The sequence below is a fragment of the Leptosomus discolor genome, chromosome 1, assembly GCF_034619465.1.
Source record: "Leptosomus discolor isolate bLepDis1 chromosome 1, bLepDis1.hap2, whole genome shotgun sequence".
Lineage (NCBI taxonomy): Eukaryota > Metazoa > Chordata > Aves > Leptosomiformes > Leptosomidae > Leptosomus > Leptosomus discolor.
In genome coordinates, this window is record NC_141391.1 from 135106054 (window position 1) to 135132804 (window position 26751).

Below are 26751 nucleotides of genomic sequence, written 5' to 3' on the forward strand. Positions count from 1 at the left end.
TGAGGCTTACTTAAGCCACCTAACGAAGACTGGAAATACACCAGGTTGTGCAAGAAAAGACATTTTTAACAATGAAAGAGTGAAGTTCAGTTTTTTATGATTAGTATGATCATTGTCATTTGTGGGTATTTGGAGATTTTCAAAAGTGCAATGAATTCCAAGCAGTTAACTACTAAATATCCTTGTAAAATTGGACACCTATTATTTCAAACTTTAAAAAGTATTTCAAAGAATAATTGGTGAAGACTAGTATGTCACAGAGTAACTCTGAAATTGTAAATACTCCTCAGCAAGAAATAAAAAAGAAGGTTACATTTCTTGTGTCCGGTCACAACGAAGTTTTCATCTTTCAACTGAGAAGATAAATTTGATTATGGTATGGGGGATTGGCTAGATGCTGTAGCAAAAGCAAATGATACTGTGAGTGGTGACAGGTCATAGGATTTAAGAACTAGTACCTGATTTAGCCACAGGTCTCTGCTTTCATCCCTTCTTACAAAACTTACCAATGCTCTGGTGCTTAGAACGATGCTCTGAAGTATCAGTAATAATACGGTCTAGAACTTACCGCCAGAGATGCTGACTTGCTTCTGTCCACCAAGAATAATTTTTCCTTCTGTCATCACCTGGGCATAGAAAAACCTCATGAGGTTCTGGAGTCTCCTTCTCTGGAGATATTCAAAAGTGACCGGGATATGATCCTGTGCAACCTGCTCTAGGTGAACCTGCTTTAGCAGGGGCGTCAGACTAGATGATCTCCAGAAGTCCCTTCCAACCCCTACCATTCTGTGATTCTGAGACAGCATCAAAAACACCTCCTCCCTTTACCCATGAAATAGTTGATTTTGAGCGGTGTCCTGAGAGGCTTCAAAGGTCATCAGGTCAAGCTATGATCTGTAACCACTCCCTGGTCTGGAGACTTCTGCCTTGTGTGGTGTTCAAGAGAAAGTGAAAGAAAAGAGATGTTTTGTGAGTCAAGGTAGCACTTACCATGTAGTAGAAATTTGTCTCCCTGGCATTCCTGTAGCCTTCTCTGTTCAGGACATACTGAACGTTGATCGTTCGCTGCTGGCCACAGCTGAGCTTCTCCTTCACTGGCTCAATTTTCACAAAGCTGTTTGTCCGTGAGTAGAAACGCCGGACAGAAAATAAGGCTTGTGGCTCATTATCATTACTCCAAATGAAGAAGTCTGCACAGTCATCTGGTGCCTGCCTGACCTATGAAGCAGAAGAGTCACACATAGGGAATGAACAAAGTGGAAAACAAAAAAATGGCAGGCAGGTGAGAAGCGAAGTTATCTTCCCTCTAAAATATTCTCTTGGGAAGCTGATTTTGTGGGGCTGTTTAAGCCAGGAGCAAAAGCTGGTGTGAAAAACTTGTGCTTCACCAGTCCAGAGCAGGGGTGAGCCTTCTGAACACCTTAATGTATCCAGACATCTATGGCATATTGCAGTAAGGAGGTTATTTCAGATTCTTGCAGGTTTGGGACAGGTTGTATAAATTGCTAGGACTTACTGTGAGTTAGAATGGCATTATTCTCAAAGCCTTCCTTTTCTCAGCGCTTCCCATCACACCAGAGAAAAGGCATGACAAGATGAGAAGACCATGTGATGTTAACAGGCGTAAGTCTGTGCCAGCAGAAATGCAGGGAAGCAGGCAGCAGCAGGAAGAGGCTAGTATGCACTCAGGCTAGGTGGGGAAGGCAGGGCAGTTTGTGAGGAAGGTCCTCTAGCACACAGAATAAAGAGAAGGAAGATGGCTGCAGAAAGGGCTTCTGAGCACAGGGAAAAGCAGGGAGGTGCTGAAAAATCCCTGCAGCCCAAATACTTCTGGGCTGCAGTCTACCACTTCTCAGGCACTGGTGTTTTCTCATATTAGTTTCACATGGGTTGCAGGTGTTGGTGGACTGACTGCCTACTTCTCTCATCTGAAACAATCCTTCCAGCACCCACCAATTGCTTCTAAGCCCTCTCTCCAATAAAGTATTTTTTCAAGAATTAGACTGAAGCCTGTATTTACTTACTCTCAACTTAAAACTGGGATCAAAGAAGTTGGATGTGTCAATGGAAAAAGCAGCAGTGCCATTCTTGTCAGTGGTATAGTTGGCCAGATATTCTTCATTGAGCTCCAGCAGAACAGTCCTATCGGCAACAGGCTTGCCATCCACATTTGTCACAGTGATCTAAACACAAAGAATACCCAAAGGATTCAGAGAAAAAAAAAAAAAAATAAAACAAAACAAAATTGGGAAATGCTCTGGTCACCAGAAGATGCTCACTTAAGCGCTGAGGACAAGTGCAGGGAGTAGAAATCAAGAGTGAAATGTATTTAAGATGCAAATGCTCCTCAATATTTTGAAGGAGCAGGAGTTCTGTGACCGGCAGAGGCAGGCAATTCCTATCAGTGCACAGAAAAACTATATGTCACAGAGGGAGAAGGATTTGTTTACATACATGATCTCGTATAAAAGATTCTTTTAATGATAAGTTCTCTGTCTCTCTTCAGTGACCACTAGTGCAGTAGGCCATCACGTAAAAGACTGCTGAGTGAGAGATGACGGTTTAAATTCTTACCTCACACTCTCCCTTCCTGAGCAAATAGAAATAGAGGGACTGCAGAGCACCTACTCTTTGGAGAGCATTCATTAACAAACCTAAAGCAATCAGATGACTTCATGGCCAAAGGTAACCTGTGGAGCTCAGCACCTTCCAGCTCCTAGCCATCTGTGCATACCCTCTGTCCCCACTGCATCTCAGGACAATGCTGTACAGCTCATCCTCATTTCTCTGCCTGGGTTTATCCTCTGTGTGCAGGTTGCTAAGAAGCCAAAATGGGCTCCAACGCTTACACTACTTCAAGTAAACATGCCTGGGACTATGTGATGCAACACAGGGTAAATTCTACCTTCCATTTAGGCACAGCTGTTGCTAAAGTAGTTTCTTGCAGACTCTCCTTTCCCTCTCATATGACCTTCCACTTATCCACCTTTTAGGCATTCTCTAACTACGGCAGAAGAGAGACACTAACACTCCAGATATGATATAATTTTCTTATTTTCTCTAGAAGCATCTAGCATAACGAGAGAACTATGCAGCAGTCACTGTCATGCAGCATTATCATGGGAAGCTGTCAGCACGGAGTTAAGGGACAACCACAAATGGGGCAACACAAAGATCACGATATTGGACTTCAGGGAGCTTTGATCTAAATGTATCCTCTCGGGTACCCACCTCACCATAGTAGGGAATTCCTCTCTTGTAGTAAAGATCCATATTCTTGAACATCACTCTGTCATTTTCTTGGTTCACTGCAACATGGTCATAACCTTTCATCTGAACACCTGTGAGTCACAGCCAGTATAAAGGGGAGGAAATAGAAATCAGACATGGGCAGAAAACTGTTTCTTTTGAAAAGCTATATGGAGCGTTGATGCTCTGGAGCGAGAGCTACACGAAGACAATGGTGATTTTTGGTTGTTTGCTGCACAGACTGGGATCCAGATTTCCTCACAGAAAGTACCACATTACTAGCTTTAATCAGCTACTCCCAACCTCCACTTGGCGTTACCTGTTCCATTTTCAGTGACGATGCTTTCTATGTTAAGGCTGGTATACATTCTGGCATAGCTGTGGTAGAGCTGGAATGTTTTGATGGAGATGACAGTGTTGAGGCAGCCATCCTTCCCCAGCTGAAAAAGGAGGACAGAGGGGAAAACCCATTTTTCTCAAGGTTTGGAAAATTGCTCCTGAATCTGTATTAGTGGGTTTCTGAAGAGCTTCATTGCTTCTGCTTACATCTTCTTCAGCTCTTCCTTTCTACTTGCTCCCCTCCTACCTTACAATTCTCACTCCCTGGCTCCCTTCCCAGCTCATTGTTTCAATACCATTTACCCTTGCACCTGGAAACCTCTCTCCTCATTCCCCCTAGTCCTCTCTATGCTCATGCTCCTTCTTAAACCCATCTTGCATGATACCTGAGCTCTATGACCAGAGCACTTTGTGTCTGATCTAGTGGAGAAATTAATCACTAGTTTAACACTAAGCATCCTCAAAGTCTCCCAATAGAGGTCTATTGATTAGATTTGGTAAGAACACAAGTCCAGTGTTTTAGGAATGATCACAAATTTATTGTTGCATAAGCTTCCCTCCCTCTTACTGACTCTGAGGGCAAAATCAAAGTCTCCTAATGAGGTCATTGATAAAACTACCTTCATGTTCTTTCAGTGTTGTCTGTGGGACAGTGAGAAAAAACATGCCTCTGGGATTGTTTCTCTGGTCTTTGCCAGGAAATGAATGAGGCCACCAAACACTGTGCTACATGTTGGGTAGTAAAGCTGACTGGGAAGGAAGGCCTTGCCCTGTATCATACCAGTCCAGTGACAGCTTCACAGGTTTCTTTCTGGGTTTGCCCACATCTTTGACTATAAAAGCGCTGCTGACACACATTGATTCGGGCATTCCCTTGCACAGGTTGGCCATAAGTGTACCTAGGAAAGGAAGAGACACAAGAATCCAATCATGGACTTAGCATGAAACCTGCAAAGACTGTGGAGCAATGCTCACTCTAAATCCCTCAGGAGTGCCCAGAACACAGACAGAAAAGCAGCTGGGAATTAGGATCAGTTAGCCCTAGCAGAATTACCTTCAACTATTTTTAGGCTGTTTCTGTCATCTTGTTAAAAAAGCCTGCTTTACCATTGTCTTAGTGTAGTCATTCTTCAAGGTCTGAAGCTGGAAAATGGTGCTGGACTCAGGGTTAGGATATCATTCCCTGTTGCTTACTTTTCCTTGTTAGTGCCTTATGCAAAGCAGGACACACTGCAGAAAGATCCCTATTTACCCCTTTAGCTCATACCATCCTGCCCTTTGGCAGTGTCACAGCTAGCAATCTTAATCATAGACTCTCCTTCTGTGCTATTTCTTTCCTATTCTGTGATAATAGAAAAGAACAGCTAGCGAGTATGTACCACTTGATATCTTCAAACTGTCTACACAAACTCTCTACTACTTACACAAACTCTCCCAGTGCTAATTTTGCTAGGTAGCAGGAGGAAAGTTATCATACTTCATGTCATGGAAGTCATAGCTAAAGGAATTGCTTTAACCCATACTCTGAATCAGCAGCAGGGTTCCTGCTTCCCAGCATGACACACCATCCTCTATCCCATGTTTCTTGTGATCAAATGTGCTGTTCTCAGGTCTGATACTTACGAAGCACAAACGTTCACCCTGACTTCTTCATCAAAGAAAGAAATCCTCTTCGGCCCACTGGTTGTCACTTCAAATTTTGGCAGGACTGGGAATGCAATGTGAGTATGACTGATCAGCAGTTTCATGCCATAGGCACGTGTGTGTGTGTAAGAGTAAAAAAAAACAGTTTGCAAAGGAATTTTTGCCAACAAGGTAGAGGAAATGGTTCAAAGAATATTCTGCCTAGCAGCTGACTGTTGGATACTGTCAGAGAGAAAATAACCTCTAGCGGTAAGATTAATATCTTCTTTAAAATGCAATAATAATCATACTAATAATGGTAACAGCCACAGTAAGAACTGTGATAAATCACTTTAACTGGCTGTACATTTTCTTCAAGAGAAAGGTAGGAGTAATGCTGATGTCTCAAACCAGTTAAGCCCTGGAGAACAGAAGCTATTACGCAATCCAGCCCCATTGAAGGAGAAAGGCAACAGAATAAGTGAAATAGTAAAATCCAGCAGGTCACTGTCACTCTGCATTTCAGCTTATCTTTTGTCCCAAGTCACCAGCAATAATGACAATATAGCTGGAAAAGGAAATTGGAAGGTATGAAAGAGCTCTGGTGGGTAAGCAGGAAAGGTGTGTCACTGCCCTTACAAAAAAACCAAACAACTGGGAGTTGTCCAAGCCTTCTCTGGGGACTACTAAGGAAAACCTGCCACTATAAGATGAGAAAACTTGTAAAATCAAGTCAAACTTAACAACTCCCTTGGTATGGTCCATTCCAGAGAGTAAGCTGATCACTATGAGGGCTTTGGCACCTGCATTACCCACCGTTTTCTATCTTGTGCTTCCACTGGCTATCTAGCCTGCCCCAGTACCAATCCGGTACCTGTCATTTAATCTGTTTGATAGATAATATCTTCAGATTTCTGCTGCATATTTTAGCCTAGTGCTTTTCATACAGTGATGACCTCCACAAAACAGGACAGGCCTGACTCATTCATTTTGCCTCTGAACAGATGGGGAGTGTAAGGCCTGAGTGATAGGATGTGGATCCCAAAGTTACGCAGTGACTTTGTGCCAAGCCCAGAAGATAACTAGACTCCTGATTTAATTCCTGAAAAATGCTGCCTTTCGCAGCATTTCTTTGTTCTTTTCTTGCCTTCACTTTCTCCACCCAGCTCTCTCCACATCTTTCTTTCTCAGGCATGAGGTGGAGAACTCAAAGCACTTAAACTCTGCACTAGCAGCTCCTATCTGACTTAGGCAGAGGCAGTCTCATTGCTGGTGCAGGGCAGTTGATAGCCTTTGCTTACCATATTCCTCCACTGTGAAGAACTGGTATTCTTTTTCACCTGACGTCTTCTCCACAGTGATGCGGTAGTAGCCCAGAATAGGCTCCAGGATTAGTGGAAAGGAGAGCTGGACAATTCCATGCTTAGATGCTACCTCCAACCACTGGAAGATCCTGTTTTGCTCTGGATCCTGGAGAGCAGGAGAAAAAGATGTACAAAAACCTTTATCACCTGTTTATTGTCTTCTTACCTTTCAAGTTTTGCATCCTCATGTATTGGCTAAGTGCATCACAGGATGAACGTGAGCTTGGGCTGATGACATGTGCTCTTAATTCCTGTTAATATTCCAGATCTGTTTAAACAGATTTGATTAAACAAGGCTAAATACATGTTTTAACTGGAAATTAGCTACACTGCCAGATGACCTCAGATCATCCAGGAATAGCGCCTTATTGGGACTCACGCTGTTTATCTGTAGCTCTTCTGGCATAATTCTTTCTGACTCAACTCCTTCTGTAAAACGGGAACATTATGCTGGCCTCCTTTAGAAAGTCCTTCAAGATCTAGTGACGTGAAATGTGGTAGAAGACTGATTCACCATTAGCCTGTCCCCCAGCAGAACACGACATTTCAGAAAGTTACTATTCTCATGTCTGCATGAGAATGAGGCTATTTCACCAGCCCATTTACTGTAGTCCTATCAAAGTAAGACTACACCGAACACTCTTTTTGGAACCCTAATGAGAGTTGCAGCAACAACTCCATGCCATTCCTGACTAGCATCTCCATTTCTGCTGATTTCTTCTCCTCTAGTGTTTGATAATGGGTATTCTCAGTGTTCAACCTCAAGTCCACTGGCTTTAGACGGTGTGCTCTGGATGAGTCTCCCTCAGCTATTGACACTATGGGGAATGACGAAGCATAATCTTTCCAAAGCAACTTGTGCTTTAATGACATGTTGCATCTCTTACCTCAATGATGATTCGACGATACTGAAGGAGGGGAAAAAAAGAAAGAAAAAAATTGTCAAAACATTGAGAAATTAACTGTAAGCTTCAGAAACACTAGAACAGAAAGAAGGTTGTGAACAGCTTTCTCTGGATGTAGAAGACTGGGCCAAGGAAGCAATTTGAAACTCATGTCCGTAACTAAAGAGAAAATTTTAAGAGGATAACCTGCTTGTGAATTTACCTTTTCTACAAAAACATGCAGTCTGTTTCTACATATCTGGGGCGGGTGAAGCCACTACAAAATCTGAGCACTGTGAGAGATTTCCAGGAGTGCTTTCAGACCCTTTGCCCTCTATAAAGACAGGGAAAGGATGGAGTGTGAAGCTAAGGAGTTACAGCAGTTCTCAAAAAACATCAGGAGGCCTATCCTAGGCCCTTTTAATTCAATTTCTAAGTGAGAGAGTCACAGTGAATAGGTACCTCAAGAAGGTGCTTGAAAAATCTTGACTATCACTCATACTTACTGTCTCCTGAACAGGTCTGAACTGAGTGTCCAAACTGACCACACGAATCAACACTGAAAAAGATGTAGGATGAAAAGGGATCATTTACTTTAGCAGTGGTAAGTCACTTTCAAAATACAACTGAAAAAAAGTTTGCCCAGGCTTTCAGGGAGAACTAGAGTCCCCAGAGAACTAGAAAGCACTTGATTATCTTTGCCAGTGAAAAAGAAAATCAAAATAAGCTTGTTAGCTGAAATACCATAGAATCATAGAATCATTAGATTGGAATAGACCTCTGACATCATCAAGTCCAACAGTTGACCTAATACCACCATGCCTACTAAACCATGTCCTGAAGTGCCACGTCTAAATGTTTTTTGAACACCTCCAGGGACAGTGACACCACCACTTCCCTGGGCAGCCTGTTCCAATGTTTGACTACTCTTTCAGTAAAGAAATTTTTCCTAATGTCCAATCTAAACCTCCCCTGGCACAACTTGATGCCATTTCCTCTTGTCCTATCTGTAGTTACTTAGGAGAAGAGACCGACTCCCACCTCGCTACATCCTCCTTTCAGGTAGTTGTAGAGAGCAATAAGGTCTTCCCTCAGCCTCCTCTTATCCAGACTAATATCTTCAATTCTGACCCACTGGGACTACAGTAACCTCTATAGTAAACACAAATACTCTGTACTGCCTTCAATTCTTGAAGGACTCAGTTCACTGGAGCATTTCCTAAAAAACTGTTTATACAAATGAATTCAATGAAAAAATTGAAGAGAAGGAAAAATTTGCCTTTATTCTAAGTGTAAACCCAGTGCCGCACTGAAGTATAATTATACTAAAGAGATAGCTAACAATACCACAGCCAGTACTGCCATTTAAATATTGTGATGGAACCAGTGCTATTAGATTAGCAGTTAAGTAGAAAGAGCTGTTGACAGGAAATTACATGCTTACTTTATTTTTAAATTAATTTTATTAATTTCAAGCTTAACCAATTATTTTGTGTGTTTTTAAAGACACTTTTTATGTGAGTGACCTCAGTAAACCTGGCAGAACTCAAGATCCTGTAAATACAATTAACTAATTAAAAAACAATTGAACTCTACTCATTTGTTGCAATTTTGTGAATCAGTTCTGTCTTTTCACTGTCTTTTGATGAGCCTAACCTCAGATGACAATTATACACTATCTGAAGGATTGCTCATGGCTGTCGCAGTCCATGGTCTTTTATTCCACAAGAGGAAGTCCTTATCATTCTAGACCCACCCTTGCACTCAGTTTCCCAGTTCACTAGCTGACTCAAAATTCTCAGCCACCTTTTTGCCCTGGTTTGTAGATGGGTTTATCCGTCTGGATGAAGACAGTATTATCCATGTTCTGAATCGCCACTGATCTTCTCTCAGCTAAATTGACTGTGGTGCCTTTGGCAGAGAAGGAAATGAATGCCAGGGGGTCAGAAGCAGCAGGAGGAACCTGGAGGGAAACAAAACCCCAGAGAAAAAGTGGTAAATAAAAAATATTGAGGTCCCCTAATGACCAGGGTTCTTGAGTAAGATACTGACTGTCAAGCGAGTCATAAATAGCTTGTGCAAAATCATGAGAAGCCCCACTTTTGCCAGTGACATAGTCTCTGGGAATTTCTGCTGTGAAAGTCCCATAATCTGTCATCAGGTACTAAGGTTTTAAGTTATGCCCTGCCATATGCATTTCCTTGTCTCATGTAGCTATCTGCCTATACATAGGTTACCCCAGCCATACAGCTCAATTCTGAAGTGTTTTCTCCTGCTGCATTCTGGAAGACCTAACCTTGGGACTTGTTTGTCACATCTGTCCAGATCTTGTAGAGTCAAAAGGGAACGAGCATATCCTAACTGGGTTCTCCAGCTTGATAATTATGACAGTCCCATACGGTGCATGCACCTGTGATGGCATTCAAAAGCTTTTTTCTATTCACTCTGTGAATGGAGATTGAAAGTCTTTCTCCAGCTTCCCCCTGAAAACCATATGTCTTTCTTTTTCCTGTCTATATTGTCAGCCTTTCCAGTAGTTCATCCTGTTCCCTGCCCGCACTCTTCATCTTCTCGCCCTCACTGACAAGGAGATGTGTGCTCAGAAGTATTTCCAGCTTCTACACCCTCATCAGTAGTCTCAAAAGAGAAAATACCTTGAAATCAAAGCACTTGAAGAAATCATTCTTTGTCAGGGATTCCTCAAAGAGAGTCTTCTGCGTACTGCCATATTCCAGGACAATGCTCAGGAATAGAGGCTCACTGAGGCTGTGGAACTGCACACAAGCAGTCTGTGGAGAGTCGCTCCGCACTACTGTCGGGACCAGCAGCACATACTGACTGTAAGAAGGCAAGACCAGATCAGAGAACTCAGTCATGGAGGAAAGTCAGAGCAAACAGAAGAGGAAAATACCACAGAAATGCCATACATGTGAAGGAAGACATGGTCCAAAGCTTGCTCAAACTGGCAGAAGGATTTCCATTTTTTTCAATGAATTTTGAATAACATGCTAAGAAAGTACAGATGACAATTTTTCGTCCTTCACAGTTCTTTCTGAGCTAAAAACCTGGCATCATTCTATGCAGTTTCTTACCCAGCATGATACTGCATCTTTCCATTCCAGGTATTTACACAGCTCCAATTACTAAAGTGTCTAAACACCTGACAAGCATAGCTGCATATATCCTCTCATGACCTATATGTATATTTAAACCTCTGGAACCTCCCATAATGAGGAGTGATAATTAGCTTCTTTTTGAGGTCAATGACAAAAATATTAATGGTTGCAACAGATTTTTTATTTCTTTTTCTCTGGATACCTCTCTCTCCAGATAAGAACTGACATAGCGTAAGTCAATCAGCATAATGCATAAGAAATGATCCTGCTTTTCCATTTTGCAGATTATTCCAGGGAACGCTTAGTCTAACCTACACGCTCTATTCTGTTTCCATGCCTCTCCCTGTGTTGCTTCCTTTGCTTCTTTATTCCATTGGGCTTTTTTAGTTGTATTGCCATCTATAATTAGGGCAGCCTTCCTTCCCCAGATTCTTCCTCTGAAAAATGTTCCTTCAGATTTGCTATATTTGGCTAAGGTTCTGTTGCTGGCCACAGTTCTCTGCGGCCCAAATTAGTCTTTCCAAACAATGTATGACTGAACTGATGAGTTGGTTCTGCAGCACAACAGGAATTGCACAATCTTTTCTTGGTAATCTGATCCTTTCCCTTTTTTTCTCCCACAGCTTTGCCTGCTCATATTGCCTTTATTGTTATTTTCACTTGCGCAGTTCAGACTGCATGATATTCAAAGACCAAAAGTAAAATTATTAAAACCAACAGTGTATCTGAGAAAGGTGAACTATGTGACTTTCACAGCATTTTCCTTCAGAACTTTTGAGAAGTTCTGAAAGTTATAAGATCTAATGTTGGTGCAATTTTGAAAATCATGGCTGAAAACTTCTGTTTGTATAAAGCCATGGGCATTGACAGTGCTGTGTAACCTGTGATAATACAGCAGGCATGATGCTAACACTAACAAACACTAACACTAACACTAACACTAACACTAGGATTGCCATTCAGCATAGTCCCTAGTACCAACCATTTTCTTGCCTGTAGCACCTCCTCATACACAATGCTCTCTCTGTACTGCTGATGCACATCAACCCTGATCGTTAGTATAACTTGCTAGTCTAGCCTTGAATCTCCCCACTACTTTACCCATGCACTTCAGACTTCATCTACTCCAGTTCTAGGGTTCCGTCATTGAAATCAGATTTCATAGCAGTTTTATGATGGAGAGCATCATTCCAAATCATCTTTCAATGTCATCTTACATTTCAGACATATTTCAGAACATAGGTCTCAAAAAATCAGTTTATTACATAGCAGTGTCCCAGAAGAAATAAACTGATGGGAAATATAATAAAATGTGTTACCATCAAAACACAGAATGAATAATCTCTTACGGTTCAGAAGACACTGTGGCAATCCAGTTCAAGGACAGAATACTCAGAAGAATCCTTGACCACATCTCTGTCTGTGATGAAGAAAGAAGAGAGACTGATCTCAAGTGGACAGCCTGTCTTCTGGCTTTTAAACTGGCCTGAGACAGTGCTCCTCCTCCATGGCTCAGATTCTCATAAAATATATCTACATAAAATTTGCATAGGTTCATCTTCCTCTCTGCTGTCTGTTCTCACACTCCGTGAACTCTCAAACAATAGCTTAGGAAAGCTCTCATATTTCACATAGCTTTGTGAGGTATTGCAAGCCAAACCGGTTCCTGCCATCTGTATGTCTTACTGAAGCTTACCTCTTCAATTATCGTGTCGTTGACTGAATTTTCCTTAATGTTTCAACCTGTTTGTGTTTTCCACTGCTGAAGTATTTCCTTGTTCTGTTGAGATCTGCCATAGATACATCTCACAAAACAGAAGTAATAGTAACGTAGTGCTATCGTACGCCTGCACAGGGGCCTGGGTAGTAATAATACAGCATCAGGCTATGGCTGCATTCAGTACAGCACAGAAGGAACCTCCTAATCATAATCTGAATTTCTTACTCTACACAGTAACATTCGGCAAGGAATGGTGTTGGCTAGTTGCCTACCGTTTCTGCCAGTGGTCAGGACAAGCATATCTCTAGGGAAAGGAATCTGACAGTATTACTTCATTTGTTTATTCATCTGTCTGTCAGTCTGGTTTTTCCCCCTATCTCTGTGCCCCCATCAAACAACTTGTAAGCCTGTTGGTGACTGAGGAGTTTCAGAATAATCCAGATACAGAATCATAAAATCATTTAGATAGAAAGCAACCTCCTTACATTATGTGGTCCAATCTCGCCTTTTAAGAAGGGCTAGCTTCAAAGTTTGTCCAGTCATGCTTTGAAAATCTCCAAGGATGGAGAGTCCACATCACCTCTGGACATCTGCTCCCATGCTTAATAAACCATTTTGTGAAGATTTTTTTCCTTAAATCAGAATTTCCTGTACTGTAACTTGTGCCCATTGCTTTTTGTCCTTTCACAGTGCACCCCTGAGAAGAATCTGTCTCTGCCTTCTCTATAATCCCACTTTATATAGTGTAAGACTGCAATTATGTCCCCTCTTGGCCTTTGTTTCTCTAGGCTGAATAAACGAGGCTATCTCAGTTTCTTTCTTGAAGAGCACATGTTTCTCTGGAAACAAGCTATTGAATTCATTACTTTAGTGAAATTACTGATCCTAGAGGACCTCTTTTTATCGTAGCAATGTTGTGGTAGCAAAAGTAAGCTCAGATCTTTATGCACCTCACTACCATGTCAGGGATAATCTTAAGAAGACCACAGTGCAATGGTGAAATTATCCCAGTGGTCTTTGGTAGGAGGGAAAAAGAAGAAGTTTTGGGTTGGATGATTAAGAAGCTAGGAGCAGGAGGGGATTAATCATCTCGAAGCATGAAGGTAATGACTTAACATGGGGGAGATAATGAACCTCACACTAAGACAGACATACCGAAGGTACCGTGGTACTGGATATCATACAAACCAATCTGTTGACCTTAGGCTAGCTCTGCTTTGTATTGGCATAAGGAAAGATGTAATTGGAGATCATAGTTTGGCTTGAAAACTGATAAAATGAGGAAAAGTGCCAAATGCACTTCAAGACCAAAACAAAGCAAATACAGACTTAAGTATCACGTATATACTTGGTTTTCAAAGTAGAGTCATGAAATCATAGAATTGTAGAACAGTCATGTTGCATGCTCTTTGGATGTCATAGAATCAAGGTGTCTTCAACTCATTCAGTCCAGACTTTGGAAAGTTACTGCCTTTGTTCTCTCTTTTATGAAGAAATTTTATATACAGATACTTTTTTTCCCCCCATTCTTTCTCTAGATGAGTTGGAGGAACGATTGTTGCAGTTGCATTGGAAACATGTTTTTCACAGGTTAGTTTCTTTCAAATAAAGCTCAATTTGCCAAGCCATTTTGTCACATCAGATGCATCTGTCCTCTTCTAAGATCTTCACAGATACACATCAGGGCAATGTAAAGTTTTCCAACTAACATGGATCCCATTCACTTTCTGAGAGCAGTTAAGTTCAGTGTTTTTCATGTACACTGCACTAACAACAGAGAATTCTATGACATTTCGACTAGGTCACCTTCGATATCCCAGCTGGCTTGTGTAGAGCATCTCAGATGTCCCTATGTCATCCCAAAATGCCCAATATAGCTGTATATGCAGAATCCAGACACTAGATGCAGTCACAAATTAGGAAAATAATAATGTCAAAGAATGTCCATTTGCCATGCAGAACACTGCATAGTCTGAAAGTGGAGCTGAGACACTCAAATTCTTGGTCAACACAGGTCTAAGTCATGCCTGTATTCCTTTGTCTCAGAGATATAGCAGGAAGTTCAGTGGAAATATGAACAGCTTTCAAAAGTGAAGCTTTGGATTTTCCAGAAGAATGAGTAATACATAATTACTTGTTTCTCTTCTATGGCTCCACTTTATATTTGCGTAACACTTAAGGACTGAGAGTACTTTCTAAGTCATTACTTCACCTGAGATGATGTACAAACAATCCACCCCACACTACAATACCTGTTTTATTATCTGGTTTCTTTCTCTAAAACACATAGATGTGGACCAGAGACCCAGCTTCCATTTCACTTATGCAAATACCCACATCAACAGTCCCAGGATATTTGCTAGTCTCGGATCTTCTCAAGGAAATTCTATTGTAATATAAGAAATGCCTCCCCACAACGCATTTATCAAACCCACTCTGGCAAAACATCTTGTTTTAAAAAGCTAACATATCTCTGAATAGTATTGTATATGTCTCAGAGTTTGTATACTTTGGATGAATCTGCCTACACAGCCTTCCACTCTTTCAAAGCATATTCCCATCTGCAAGCTTTTAGCTTTGCAAGTGATGGTATTTCTCAGACTGTTTGCTGGGAACAGGCAGCTTGTAGTGCAGTTGTTAGAGTAGGCTGCATCATTTCATGTTGAATGGATGGAACGTTCTTCTGATACTGCTCATTTTCTTTAATATACAAGAATATATTTTTATTCTTATTTAGAATATTTAATAATAAAGATCAGGTAATATTAAGCATTGTAACACTTTTATTGAGAATAGTAAACAGCACCCTGTTCAGTCCCTGCATGATCTTTGTTACAGATAATCTAGTAAATTAACTAGTATGCTATCAACATCATCTTTCTGGAACATATTTTAGCCCTGCCTATGAAAAATAAAGCATTACAACCTCGTACAGCATGAAACACTTGAAATATCACCCAGTTTTCTTGATCTATAAAGTGTAATGTACACAGACATCCTCCAAATACCCCTGCTGTGTCTACACGATGAAAATAGGAGGACATAAAAATAGCGTGGCCAAAAAAAGAGTTTAAAAAAACTAAGAAAGACAATCAAAACTAATAATCAATCTTTCTTCAGAAACAACAGGAATAGGAAGCCTGCCAGAGAATCCACAGGAACACATAATGAGAAGAATAGAAGATGAGGTCAAGAAGAGTGCAGGAGCAGTCCAAACAATAAGTACTATTCCTTATTGTTTTAGTTAATCTAATACGTACTAAATATTGCTGTCTTTAATTGTATCATTTGATATCAAAATTTCATTTCTCAAAACCCAAAATATCCAACAATCTATGGACACCGTAATTCTGACACAGTGATTATATTGCTGCCATTCTGAATTAGCTCAAAATCTTGAACTAATGACATACCAGTCTAACTTAAGATTTGGTTATTACAGACCTTTGTCATAAGGGACCATGAATAATATGTATTTCACTTGATCACAAAGAACAAAAGCGTGTGTAAGGGAGCCTTTCAAAGGGTAAAAATAATTTTTCCTTCAGTAGAAAAGTTTTCCTGTTTTCACTATTTTCCTTATTTCCTTATTCCTTTATTCATATTGTTCTGCTGTTTTATGTGGAGATAGGCAGACTGATGCACAAGACTTCGAAAAAGGCAAACAGTAATTGAGTTAAAATAAATAAATGTATTTGAGAGCTTCCTTTTTGAAATGTCAGGATCTCAAATTTTGGATTCTATTACAAAGAAAATGAATCAAAGAGTTTCTTCCAGATGCAAATTCTAAATAACCTCTTACTTGCTATGGTTAAGGGAGTTCATTTGGGTTTCATATCTGGTTATTTTTTAAAAAAAGAACAATAGACCAGCCCCTAGACTAGCCCACTCAACAGTCTCCTAATTCATGGAATCACCTTGTTTTACCCTTTTGGAAATATTCAAACTCTATAAGTTAAAGGAATATTTTGCAATCACAGGAAAGCCAGGCTTGAGACCTAAAAACATTGCTGCTTTTCCTTCTCTGAGACGATTGGGATGATCCTTGCCAACAGACATTTTACAAGGTATGCTCAGGTTGAAGTTGTAGCTGGTCAATGAGCCAGGACAGATTCTCATTGCTCACTCCAGAGCTCAGCTAAAATCAAGTCAGAACAAATGCCTAAAAGCAACAGTTCCCCAGCTGCATGTTCCAATGAACCACTACCAAACAATCACGAAGTGGACTACCACGTGCAAGTAACCAGGTATCTTGATCATGAAACTTCTAATTGAAAACACTACAAAGACTAGATGATCTCATGGATAAGCTGAGAACTAGTTAATATGGTTTTATGGGCTGCCAGTGGTTCAGAAGAATCAGTAGTTTAAAGACATAAGAGATACTGTATAAAATGATGTCATCCCTCTTTGTATTTTAAGACCTGATTTTCCCAGTCTTTTGTGCAATGCGTGAGTAATGGCTCCAACACATGCCTCACAACTCCAAGACTCCTGCTTAGGACAAGACATTTTTCAGGTGTGTTGTTTTGTCTAACAAAGGCTTATGGGCTTCTGAAAACTTCTCCCTGGTGATATAAAACTGCTACATGCGGTTGTTTCAAGCCACATGCACCTGAGGTGCTACCCACTGTAATTTTGCAAGGGGTAGAGCTCAATGAGCTAATCTGTAAGCAACAGGATGCTGGAGAAGCCTTCAAGAGTGACCCTTTAAGGCAGCAAAAACAAGGCTTTTCCATCCCTCTCCCTCCTACCTGAAGAGCTAGTCATTCTTGCAGGGACCAGGGACCAGACTCTGCAGCTGAAATCGCCTTGTGTGTCCACCTCACTGTTTCCAATCAATAAGATCACCCTGCAGATCATCCCCTTGAGGAACTTGCATTTTCCAGGAGAAACACTTTAGCTGCTATAAAGCCCTGAGAGGGTTTTACAACCTTTCTACCCTGTGCACCTTCACACAACACGACTGCCACAGGTACATCTGACATGGTCAGCTCCTGCCCCTTCAGCTAACACTTCATCATCTGGGTATATCTGCACTATTAGATCACTTGGCTACGATGTCCTGGTTCCTAGTTTGTCCACCCTGCGTAGATATCAATTCACCACAGGGAACTATTTTGGAACGAACCAAGCAGTTCCTTTCAGGAAGAAACCTAGGTACGATTCTGAACGTAATTCATGACAAGAAGCACTACTGATAGTCATGGTGGGTTGGACCACAGTATGGTAGGATCCATTTTTGCTTTGTCAGTAGGCTTTGCACTTGCAGTTACTGCCACATACCTCCATTGTGCATCTGAGGACGTGTGACACAACCTTGTGGACTGCAGCAAAGCCTTCATGTTACTTCTGCACTTACAGAGAAGACCTGGGCATAATACTGTGCAATCCAGGCACTCCAATCTGTTCTAGAAGCCTAAGTTGGTGGATACAGGACATTTAGCATCATGTGATCTGATCAGAGATCCCTTCCTAAAAAGGATGCATTTAGCAACAGAGATATTCTCTCTGTTGTCTCCTTTTGACTGCCCTTTGGTTACAGCAGGAAATACAGGAGCACAATATGTGATATTCATCAGGAAGGTTAGTTTTCCCTGCAGCAGTGGGGAGAAATATATTTACATCCTTGGTGGAGTCACTCTTTAGTGTTGCTAACCTGAAAACCTTCATACTAAGTAATTTAATGTGATGTCAGAGGAGCACTGGGCTGCACCATAGCTGATTCGTGACAGCAGCAAGAACTTGGAACTTGGAGTAGCTCCCTTCACTAGGTAACAACAGTTACCCAATGCTGAAACTCATCTGATGTTGGAAGATGGATGTTTTCACTCTTCAAGAAGCTACTTCCTGACAGTGAGATCTGGAATCAAAGGCCAGAATTGGATCAAAAGAGATCCCAAAGTTCATTTTGGGATTTTATCTCTCTTTATATAGCACATTCAAGCCATGGAGAGCATCGTCTATCTGTTTTACTTGACCTGACAATATTTCCATTTGCAAGAGCCCAGCTGCTGATGGGATCCACATTGTACATGTACATACGCATATATATTTCATATTAGTGGATCTCTATCCTGCTCAGCCAGGGAGGAAAGAAAGGAAGGAGGCTGTTGATGCCATTTGTGTTCATGGGAGTGCTCTGTGTGTCTATGTAGATCTGTGTGGCGGCCATGTATGTATGTATATCTGTGCTGTGTATGCCTATTTGTGTGCGTGTGCCTACTAGGAATGACATGCTCAGCCTTACTACTGCTTGCACCTGGGGGCAAGGAGATGCAGCATTTTCACCTTTGTTGGGCTGCCAAATTCTGCCCTCCCTAAGAATCTTTTGCAATGTGTCTATTATAAGGTACATGTAAAGATTCAAGCACAAGGAGAGGGATCTATTGTGTGATTAGGGCGAACATTTCATTAGAGAAGATGTCAAAGACATGAACAGAACTTAAAAGCATGTTACATTATTTGAAAACTACTTCTGTGTAAACTCATAATTCAAGTCCTTTCCTAAGGGGAAAATAAGATGAGCAGAAGCACCAGCGTCCCAGTCTCTCTCTATTCACCAATGTGAATCTTAGGGATTTATTTGCACTCCTAACTGCTGAGTTGCTAAAAATAAGGCCACAATGCAAAAAAAAAAAAAAAAAAAAAAAAAAAAAAAAAAAAAAAAGTTCCTTAAATTAGCAAAGAAATGTTTTGAAATATAATTCACATTCAGTGTTCCTCGAGAACCTCACATATAACTGCATAACTGAGGGAGGCCTTACACTGAAAGCCATGTCCCTAGAGGCAGTGTATCACTAAATAGGAGCTTTACTTTTTTGTAGCTCAGAAACACCTCAGAAAGACATTTGCAGCAACAGCTAGAATAAGAGAATAAGACAGTAAGTCTAGGTGTGGCCCAAGCCTGCATTTTATTGTATGCATCTTTATTTTCAGAATAAGTGCTTTTAATGGTATAAACAAGACCCAAACCCTTCACTTCGTTAGATTAGTAATTGCCTGAATCTGATAGGAACAAATAATCTCTCTCTCAAAGCAGTGAATACAGTTTGGTCAGTGCTGAAAGCAAATACTTTGGGCCACTGTCAACTGAAAGAAAATCTGAAGATCCCTAGAACTGGGCTGTGTCACCTTCCAATCTACAACCAGTCTGCCTGGGGACTGATGCTGACATGGAAAAGGAGACTACTGAATTCAGAGCCCCTCTGGCAAGAGTCAGACAGTAAAAGGACATCCTGAAACTGAAGGAATAAACCCTTATCACTGCAGTGACACCAGCCACTACATGGTTTCCCCACGCTACTGTGAACACCAGGTGTATATTCATTATAATCCTGGATTACACTGTTGTGTTGCAGCCTTCTGACCCTTGTTCAGTCTGCATAGGAGGAAACAAAAATAGCAGTTCCTGAGGGAACACAAGAACAAGTCCTGCCACATAGCTCAGGACTCTCCTGCACAGAGGGGAATGAGGCACTCCAACCACAGTCCAAAGCAGAGCTGGTACGGAGATGATGCTGCAGCCGTAGGACCCTCCCCTGGGTCTCTTGGACAACAGTGACAAATCACCCTTACAAGACTGTAGGAACAATATTATCATAAACAATGATTACAGTTTGCATAATCTCAGGATGATTATACAGTGATTAAGCAGCAATCACGCACAGCTCTTCAAATGACATCCCTGGCCATCCTGGGACTGCCAGGAATCGGGAGTGGCAGCCATGGGTGTGGTGCGAGGTGCACAGACAATCAGGAATCAAAGGGAAACTAAACCCAAAGCTGTCACTGGAGAGATGTTCCTTCATCAAATAGAGCAGGGCAAATACTGACAAATGCCGTAGACAAAGGCTGATAAGGAGATGGGGAAATGTGCTGAGGAGAAAGAGGAGAGGGACCGGTGGCATGTTCATGGGGATGACCCTAGGAACATCATCTGTCAGCAGGCTGGGGTAGGCATTGGGCAACTGACATCTCAGGGAGACGAGGTGCCACCTGGAGACCTCCTCTGCAAGACATGACACCTGCAACTTCCCTGTCCTCTGCCTATGGGGAGGCTCTGGCTTTCCAGGCAGCAGGCAAAGCTCTTTGGCCAGAAGAGGGGGAAAGCGCATGTTTTATGATAGCGGTTATGTGGAGCCAGTAGTCTCTGTAACTTCTCTGTTACCTATTGCCCCCAAAGGGAGCTATTGACCTGTGGGGAGTCACCAGACTTGATGTGCTGGTCCTCCCTGTCTGGACCCTGGCAGCTGAGGAGAGCTGAGGGGACAGAACCCCATGGAGGTCCCAGGGGAGCAGACAGGTGGGCAGACTCCCCAGGGAGTCCTGGGCAGCTGCCCTGACTACTACTGTTGGGGAAGTGCCCAGAACTAGTCTGGTGGGGAGGGACACCGGGGGGGGGGGGGCAGTGCTGCTGTGGGGTGGTCTATGCCCCATGTATCCTGGTCCTCAGCACGGCTGAGGGGATAAGACCTTCTGGAGCTGGCGTGTCCCTGAGCTGCGCCCTGCCACCTGCCCCCTGCACTACCAGTCCCTGGCATGATGAGGTGAGGCTCGTGCAGGAGGGGGAATCGGCTCTCATGGTGGGGCACCGGTGCCCAGAGGATCCTAGCAAAATTGTACCTAGAAAGCTCTGCAATCAACACAGAAGTCCAACAAGGCAAGCTTAGTTACCTTTCTGGGCTTTGGCGACAATGATCATGTGTCTTATGCTGCCAAGCATCTCCTTGTTTGCTTTCCTTCCTCCTCTCCTTGCGCTGATTGTGCTGTGTTCTCAGCCTCTGTAGAGTATTGCGGGGGATCTCAGCTGGACTGAGGCCCCTGAACAGGACGACTTTGACCTTGAGAGGATTCCAGTCTACCTGTGAGAGAACAGACAGGAGTAAGAAGAGCTGCAGCTGCAAGATAAGCAAGTCCTGAGAAAGTGTCAACTACAAGACAAAGCATACATATCCTTTTGGCAGAAGAGATGAGTTATAATGAACCGTGCAAATAACAAACGATAACATTGTATAACAATTCTGAACCAATTAGAGAGACACATCTGGGAAAGCTAAGGGGAAAGAGAGTGTAAATGAACAGGCAATAAAGGCTTTCGTACTACCAGGCTTTCAAAAATATTTGTTGTCTTGTCGCTTGTCTGTCTCGACCGCGACAGGGTACTCTTTCAGTGGGACCATTGAAAATTTGAGGACACTGGATTTTGCAAGGTGACCCAGGGTGGTAGGGTCACTGAAGAGAGCCAAGAAGGCGACTTGCAGGGTGGGCACCAGCAGGTGGAGTGGAAGCATTGCATTGCGACTTCAAATGCATTTACCTGCTGTGAGGAGATCTAAAATAACTCTTGTGCCTCTGCTACCCAAACTAGCATGAAAACCCAGAGGTGCTGCTAGCAAAGTTACAATGCAACTTTTTGGCATTGGTGGGCAAGCAGCGTGTCATGCCCAATGTGAAAATGCGCTGTAAACTCACGACACGAGGTGAAGTAAGATCTGGTTTAATCTATGCTAGGGAGGGAGCTAGGCAGCATTTCAGTGAAAAAGTGTGAGTCTGAGAACTAAGCAGACCAAAATTTCTAAATATGTGAGTGGGGTAGGAAGCATCACGCCTCAGAAAATTTACAGATTTTTCTTATTATTTGATGCACTTTCTCTTAAATATTTATCTCTGGCAGTATACTCATATTCTCACAAGATATCCCAAATGTCAGTTATTCTCAGGCAAACACAAACAATCATTAATTCATAGTCCTGTGCTAAACTCTGCTGGCAGGTTAAAAGCATGTCATTATTAGAAAAAACAAAATTGATGTGTAAGTACATCTCTACTACAGTCTACTGAATTTAATAAACATTAGTTGAATGAGGCAATTAATGTTTCCACATGCACATTGCTTCCTGATGCCTCATTCTGTACTGTAGGGCCTTAAAAGGACATTTAGTCTTTTCTAGGGCAGGATGGTTCCTCTGCTTTCACTTTTCACAGGTGGGGGATTGCTCCCAGCAAATGAGTTTTTTCAGGCTGAAGCAAACTTGGAATTTACATGATGCATTTTGTTGTGGTGCTTTTTTATTAACACTCTTGCACAGTCCTCGAATGTTAGTTTTTCTCGCTTGCAGGTGGTGTCCCTCTTCTCTTGCTGAGTTAGAAGTTAAGACAGTGGTATGTCTCAGAGGAGATGGAATAATGCAGCAACCTTTGCTCAGGCTGCTTTCAGATTTCAGTGAATGTTGAACTCGTAGCTTGTCATGAGCTATTCTATAGTGTTCTTTTACACTGCTGAATTGCTGGGGGATGCACTTCTCAGAAGGAGTGAGCAGTGAAGTGAACTATATCACTATGTGCCTTCATAATACGCTTTTGGTCCCATGAAAGGGCAAATGTAATAACCAGGCCAACTAGTTTCTCTGATTTACAGCATGGCCTTTCTTAGTAGCAGCATTTTGAGGGAAGATGGATATTGTGGTTTGAGCCTACCCAGCTGGGTCCAGAAGCACCACACAGCTGCTCACTCACCCCTACCCTGTCCCCTGAGGGATGGGGAGGAGAAAAAGCAACCAAAAAGGCTTGAGGGTCCAGACAAAGGACAGGGAGGGCTCACTCACCAGTTATGGTCAGAGGCAAAAAACACAGACTCACCTCGGGGATAACAACATACATTTAATACAAACAAATACCACCATCAAGGATAACGAGCGACATAACCAGGTCTGAAATACAACACACCTCCCCCTCCCCCCCGCCACCCCTCCAGTCTCCCCGGGCTCAGCTCTGCTCCCTCTACCTCCCCAGCAGCGCAGGGGGCAGGGAATGGGGGTCCCAGTCCGTCCGGCACAAGGTGTCTCCGCTGCTCCTTCCTCCTCAGGAAGAGAGGCCCTCGCAGCCCTCCCCTGCCCCACCGCGGGGTCCCTTTCAGGGCAGACAGCATGCCTCCCACTGCAGCTCCCCAGAACCCCCCAGCGCGAGTCCCTCCCGGGGCTGCCGCCCTCCCACCCACGGGCGGCTCCAGCGCGGCCGCAGTCGCGCTCTGCTCCGGGCCCGGTCCCTGCCCCTCCGGCCCGGGGCCCTCCGCGGGCTGCAGGGCGACCTCTGGGCCGCCGCTGGGCTCCAGGGGCTGCGGGGGCTCAGCCGCCACCCCCCCGCGGGCCGCAGGGGAACCCCTGCTCCGGCACAGCTCCCCCTCTGCTTCCTCACTGCTCCTAGGTGTCCGCAGGGCTGTCCCTCTGCCATCCCCCTTCGCTCACCAACACAAACAGAACAAAGAGACACAATGAGCCGCTTCTTTCACTCTTAAATAGTTATTGGCAGAGGTGCCATTGGCCTGGCCTTGGCCAGAGGTGCGGCCAAAACTGGAGCCGGGGGAGCTTCTCGAGGCCTCTTACAGGAGCCACCTCCGTAGCCCCCTCCCCCACTACCAAAACCATGCCAATACCCTGCCACCACCAAACCACCACAATGGAAAATTGCCTTTCCAACTCAGCAGCTCTCTGCAGTTGCTAAAACATGCTTTTGCCTTTTGTGCTTCAGCCAGCTTGGATCCTGATGTGCTTTCTTAAGGCTGATTCAAAGCTTTGGGTTAAAGCTGCATCTGTAATCCGTTTTACGTGCAACCAAAAGATGCTCCAAAGATGCTTTTCAAGGGACTTAATGATTCTGAGTTGTGTCTGGACTTTCTCTCTTCATCCTGCTGGAGAAGAACTTGTATGTTGGTTAGCTGAGCTTTAATGTTTACACCCCAAGGCACTGTATCTCTTTTCAATACATGTGGCATTGGCTGATGTCTTCACTTGCAGCTATAGACAAGCTATACTTTGAATAAACCACATGAAAGTAATTGTCTTTTCAGCTGGTGTCTCTCTAAAATGAAATTGAAAAGTAGGAGAAACATGGAAAATTGTTTCTGCTGAGTTTGTATTCAGAAAACAAGCTGTATCAGACAGTTCTTAATGCATTGCACTATTGTCAGACTGCAGCGTTGTCCTGAGAGCCAAAAGCAAATGTCAGCAGGGCAATCTCCAAGTAGCACAGGCGTGGCCCAGTTCTGAGCCCAATGGATTTAGTAGGTTGGGGAGTTGCCCGGAAGGTGTTTCTCTGAGCACAAAAGAAGAATAATCCTCAGCATTAAAATTTTACAGATTGAAAGTCACTCTTTTTTATCTAATAATCAAGCTCAAGTGGTAAAGTTCACTGGGATGTACTTTGCTCTTTTTTTTCATACAAAGCACTGGAGCACGATGAGGACTCTTCAACACTACATTTTATTTTCTTCCCGTCACCCTTTCATGTAACCATGTCTCTACTTGTTTTTTTCTTATGCTGTAGGACTTTGTAGTCTGCTGGACATATTGTTAAAGTCTTCTCTTACATAAAGAGTCAGATGAAAAATTAAGCAACATTTTTTGTGTTTTGTGTTTATGGAGATAAGGATCTGTGAACTAGACAGTAACTGCAGCAGGGGTATGGGCCTCTTGCAGAGTGCTGTGATACTGGTGGAAAGGAAGTACACTTTTCAAACACCCAGCTCATTGACCTGGTGTTCGGTTTGCAATTCTCTCTCCTGTTTTAAATTTTAATTAAAATAGCCAGTTATATAAAACTGTTAGTGTTCTATAAATAAGTGAAAGAAATCTCCTCTGTATGCTATTTCTGCTGATTGTAGACCTGCTCTATATATTTCAACAACTGTGGTGGGTGTTGAAATACTTTTTTTTCACATTTGGCATACTTGATTATCTGCTTTGAAATGTGCAACATCTGAGTTGCCTTTGTCACTGTCATAAAGCACCTTGCATCCAACAAGGAAGACTGTTCCACTGTTCTGTTGCTTGCCCTTTGGGAGGGTCTAGATTGAAGCCTGAATGGTGCTTACTGTCCAGAGCTTGCAGCCCGAGTTGTATTTGTGTTTACACAGCAGGAGAAGCGTAGCTGGGAATATGCGATTCTCCAGTACAGGTAGGTGCTCCAGTATTCAGCTACTGGCTCTGAACGAGCATGAGCTGCAAGCGGTAAGATGTGGGTCCAGTAGTTTTGTCATTTCATGCGCTTTCTTACTCCTTCTGAAAACATGCACTGTAATATATTAAATTTTTTAAGTGGCAATCTCCTTTTTTCTTTAAAAGACGGAGGTGCCATCAGCAACCGAGTCCTACCTTTCCCATAAGTTTGTGGAAACTAGCACTGTAGGTAAATCACGGGCAGCAGGCCAGCAGCTGCACATCCTCATCTTAAATTCTTTCTTGATGTAGCAGCAATTTTCCTACTGCAAATTGCTCCTAACCCATTGGAACTGGGATTTGACTGCTGGGAAAGATTGACAGAGTCATAGAATCACAGAATCATAGAATTATAGAATCATAGAATAGTTTGAGCTGGAAGGGACCTCCAAAGGTTATCCCATCTTTGGGTTTGAGTAATTGCTGAGATCCAGGAAATGGAACAACGAGGTGTCTGTACCAAGCTCGTATATGTGATACCTCTTGTACTAATATATTTTGATCCTAGAGATACTATCTCCTCCCTGAGTGACTGATGGAACTGAGTCACAACATGATTTGAAGTTGGGAGCTAAGATTTAAGAAAAAAATTGCATTTCAGTTGGCTGTTAGTTTCTCAAGCCTGGTGATTACAGGCTGCTCTTCTGAAGGCATTCTGGAGCCAAACTAGTCTTTTTCAGGCAGGAATCAAAGTGTTAGATGCAGGCTGATATCTCCATAAGCCATACTCATTAGCAACATTTATCCAGCACATCCTAACTTTTTGTGCATTCGAACACCGTTCTGAAAGTAGCTAGTTTTAAGTAAAATCATATATTCATGCATGGAAGTGAAAGAGGGAGCAGAAATAGAGGGTCTAAACCTTTCTGTTTCCTTGGAGCTACTCTGTACCACATAAGATTAATTAGAACACTGGTGCTTTCTCAAAAATTTCAATGTGAAAAGTTTCAGATGTCCTGTTGGTCAATAGCACAGATTGGAATCAGTTTCTGAAACAATGGCAAAATCTGACTGGAGGAGGAAGGACATAACAAGGTTGAAGGGATGAGGGACTATTTGTCTGTTATGATTGGAAACATCAGCTAAGAAACCTCCTTTTCCTTTGCTCATCCTTCAGGATTAAAAGATTATTCTGAAGACAGAGATTGCTTGTTTTTAACCCAGGGCCAAGCTACTGTATGAACAAGAACGTGTCTGGTAGGAGCAGCATGTGCCAGGCACTTTTTGAGATCAGACTAACTGGAGTTGTCTTAGTGCTAAGTGGATGGAAATGTTCACTAATATTGACTTTTGTCTACCATTATTGACCTTCTCCCTTCTTCCCCAAAAGGAAAATACTATTTTCGAACTTTTCCAAGCTCTGGGTATTCTTCCTATTTGAAAATCAGACCATTCATTTAAAGAGGTAAACAAGCATGTATGGCAATTATCTAGCAACCGTCTCAGTTTTAAGATTCTGGA

The 26751-nt window shown here is 42.5% G+C and overlaps 1 protein-coding gene across 2 annotated transcripts in view; it reads right to left on the reverse strand.

The window, feature by feature from the left end:
• The window catches only part of LOC104344535 (ovostatin), a 31372-nt gene extending 19383 nt beyond the window's left edge, over positions 1 to 11989 (reverse strand). For both annotated transcript variants that reach the window (XM_086465512.1, XM_086465506.1), the window contains exons 1-13: positions 11925 to 11989; positions 10114 to 10297; positions 9266 to 9422; positions 7966 to 8018; positions 7463 to 7483; positions 6513 to 6681; positions 5212 to 5296; positions 4370 to 4487; positions 3569 to 3689; positions 3232 to 3341; positions 2025 to 2183; positions 991 to 1218; positions 569 to 626 (exon numbers count right to left, since the gene is read on the reverse strand). In XM_086465512.1, the coding sequence (XP_086321638.1) occupies positions 569 to 626; positions 991 to 1218; positions 2025 to 2183; positions 3232 to 3341; positions 3569 to 3689; positions 4370 to 4487; positions 5212 to 5296; positions 6513 to 6681; positions 7463 to 7483; positions 7966 to 8018; positions 9266 to 9422; positions 10114 to 10297; positions 11925 to 11989 (1528 nt within the window). The remainder of the gene's footprint in view (positions 1 to 568; positions 627 to 990; positions 1219 to 2024; positions 2184 to 3231; positions 3342 to 3568; positions 3690 to 4369; positions 4488 to 5211; positions 5297 to 6512; positions 6682 to 7462; positions 7484 to 7965; positions 8019 to 9265; positions 9423 to 10113; positions 10298 to 11924) is intronic.
• Between the last annotated feature and the right edge of the window lie 14762 nt (positions 11990 to 26751).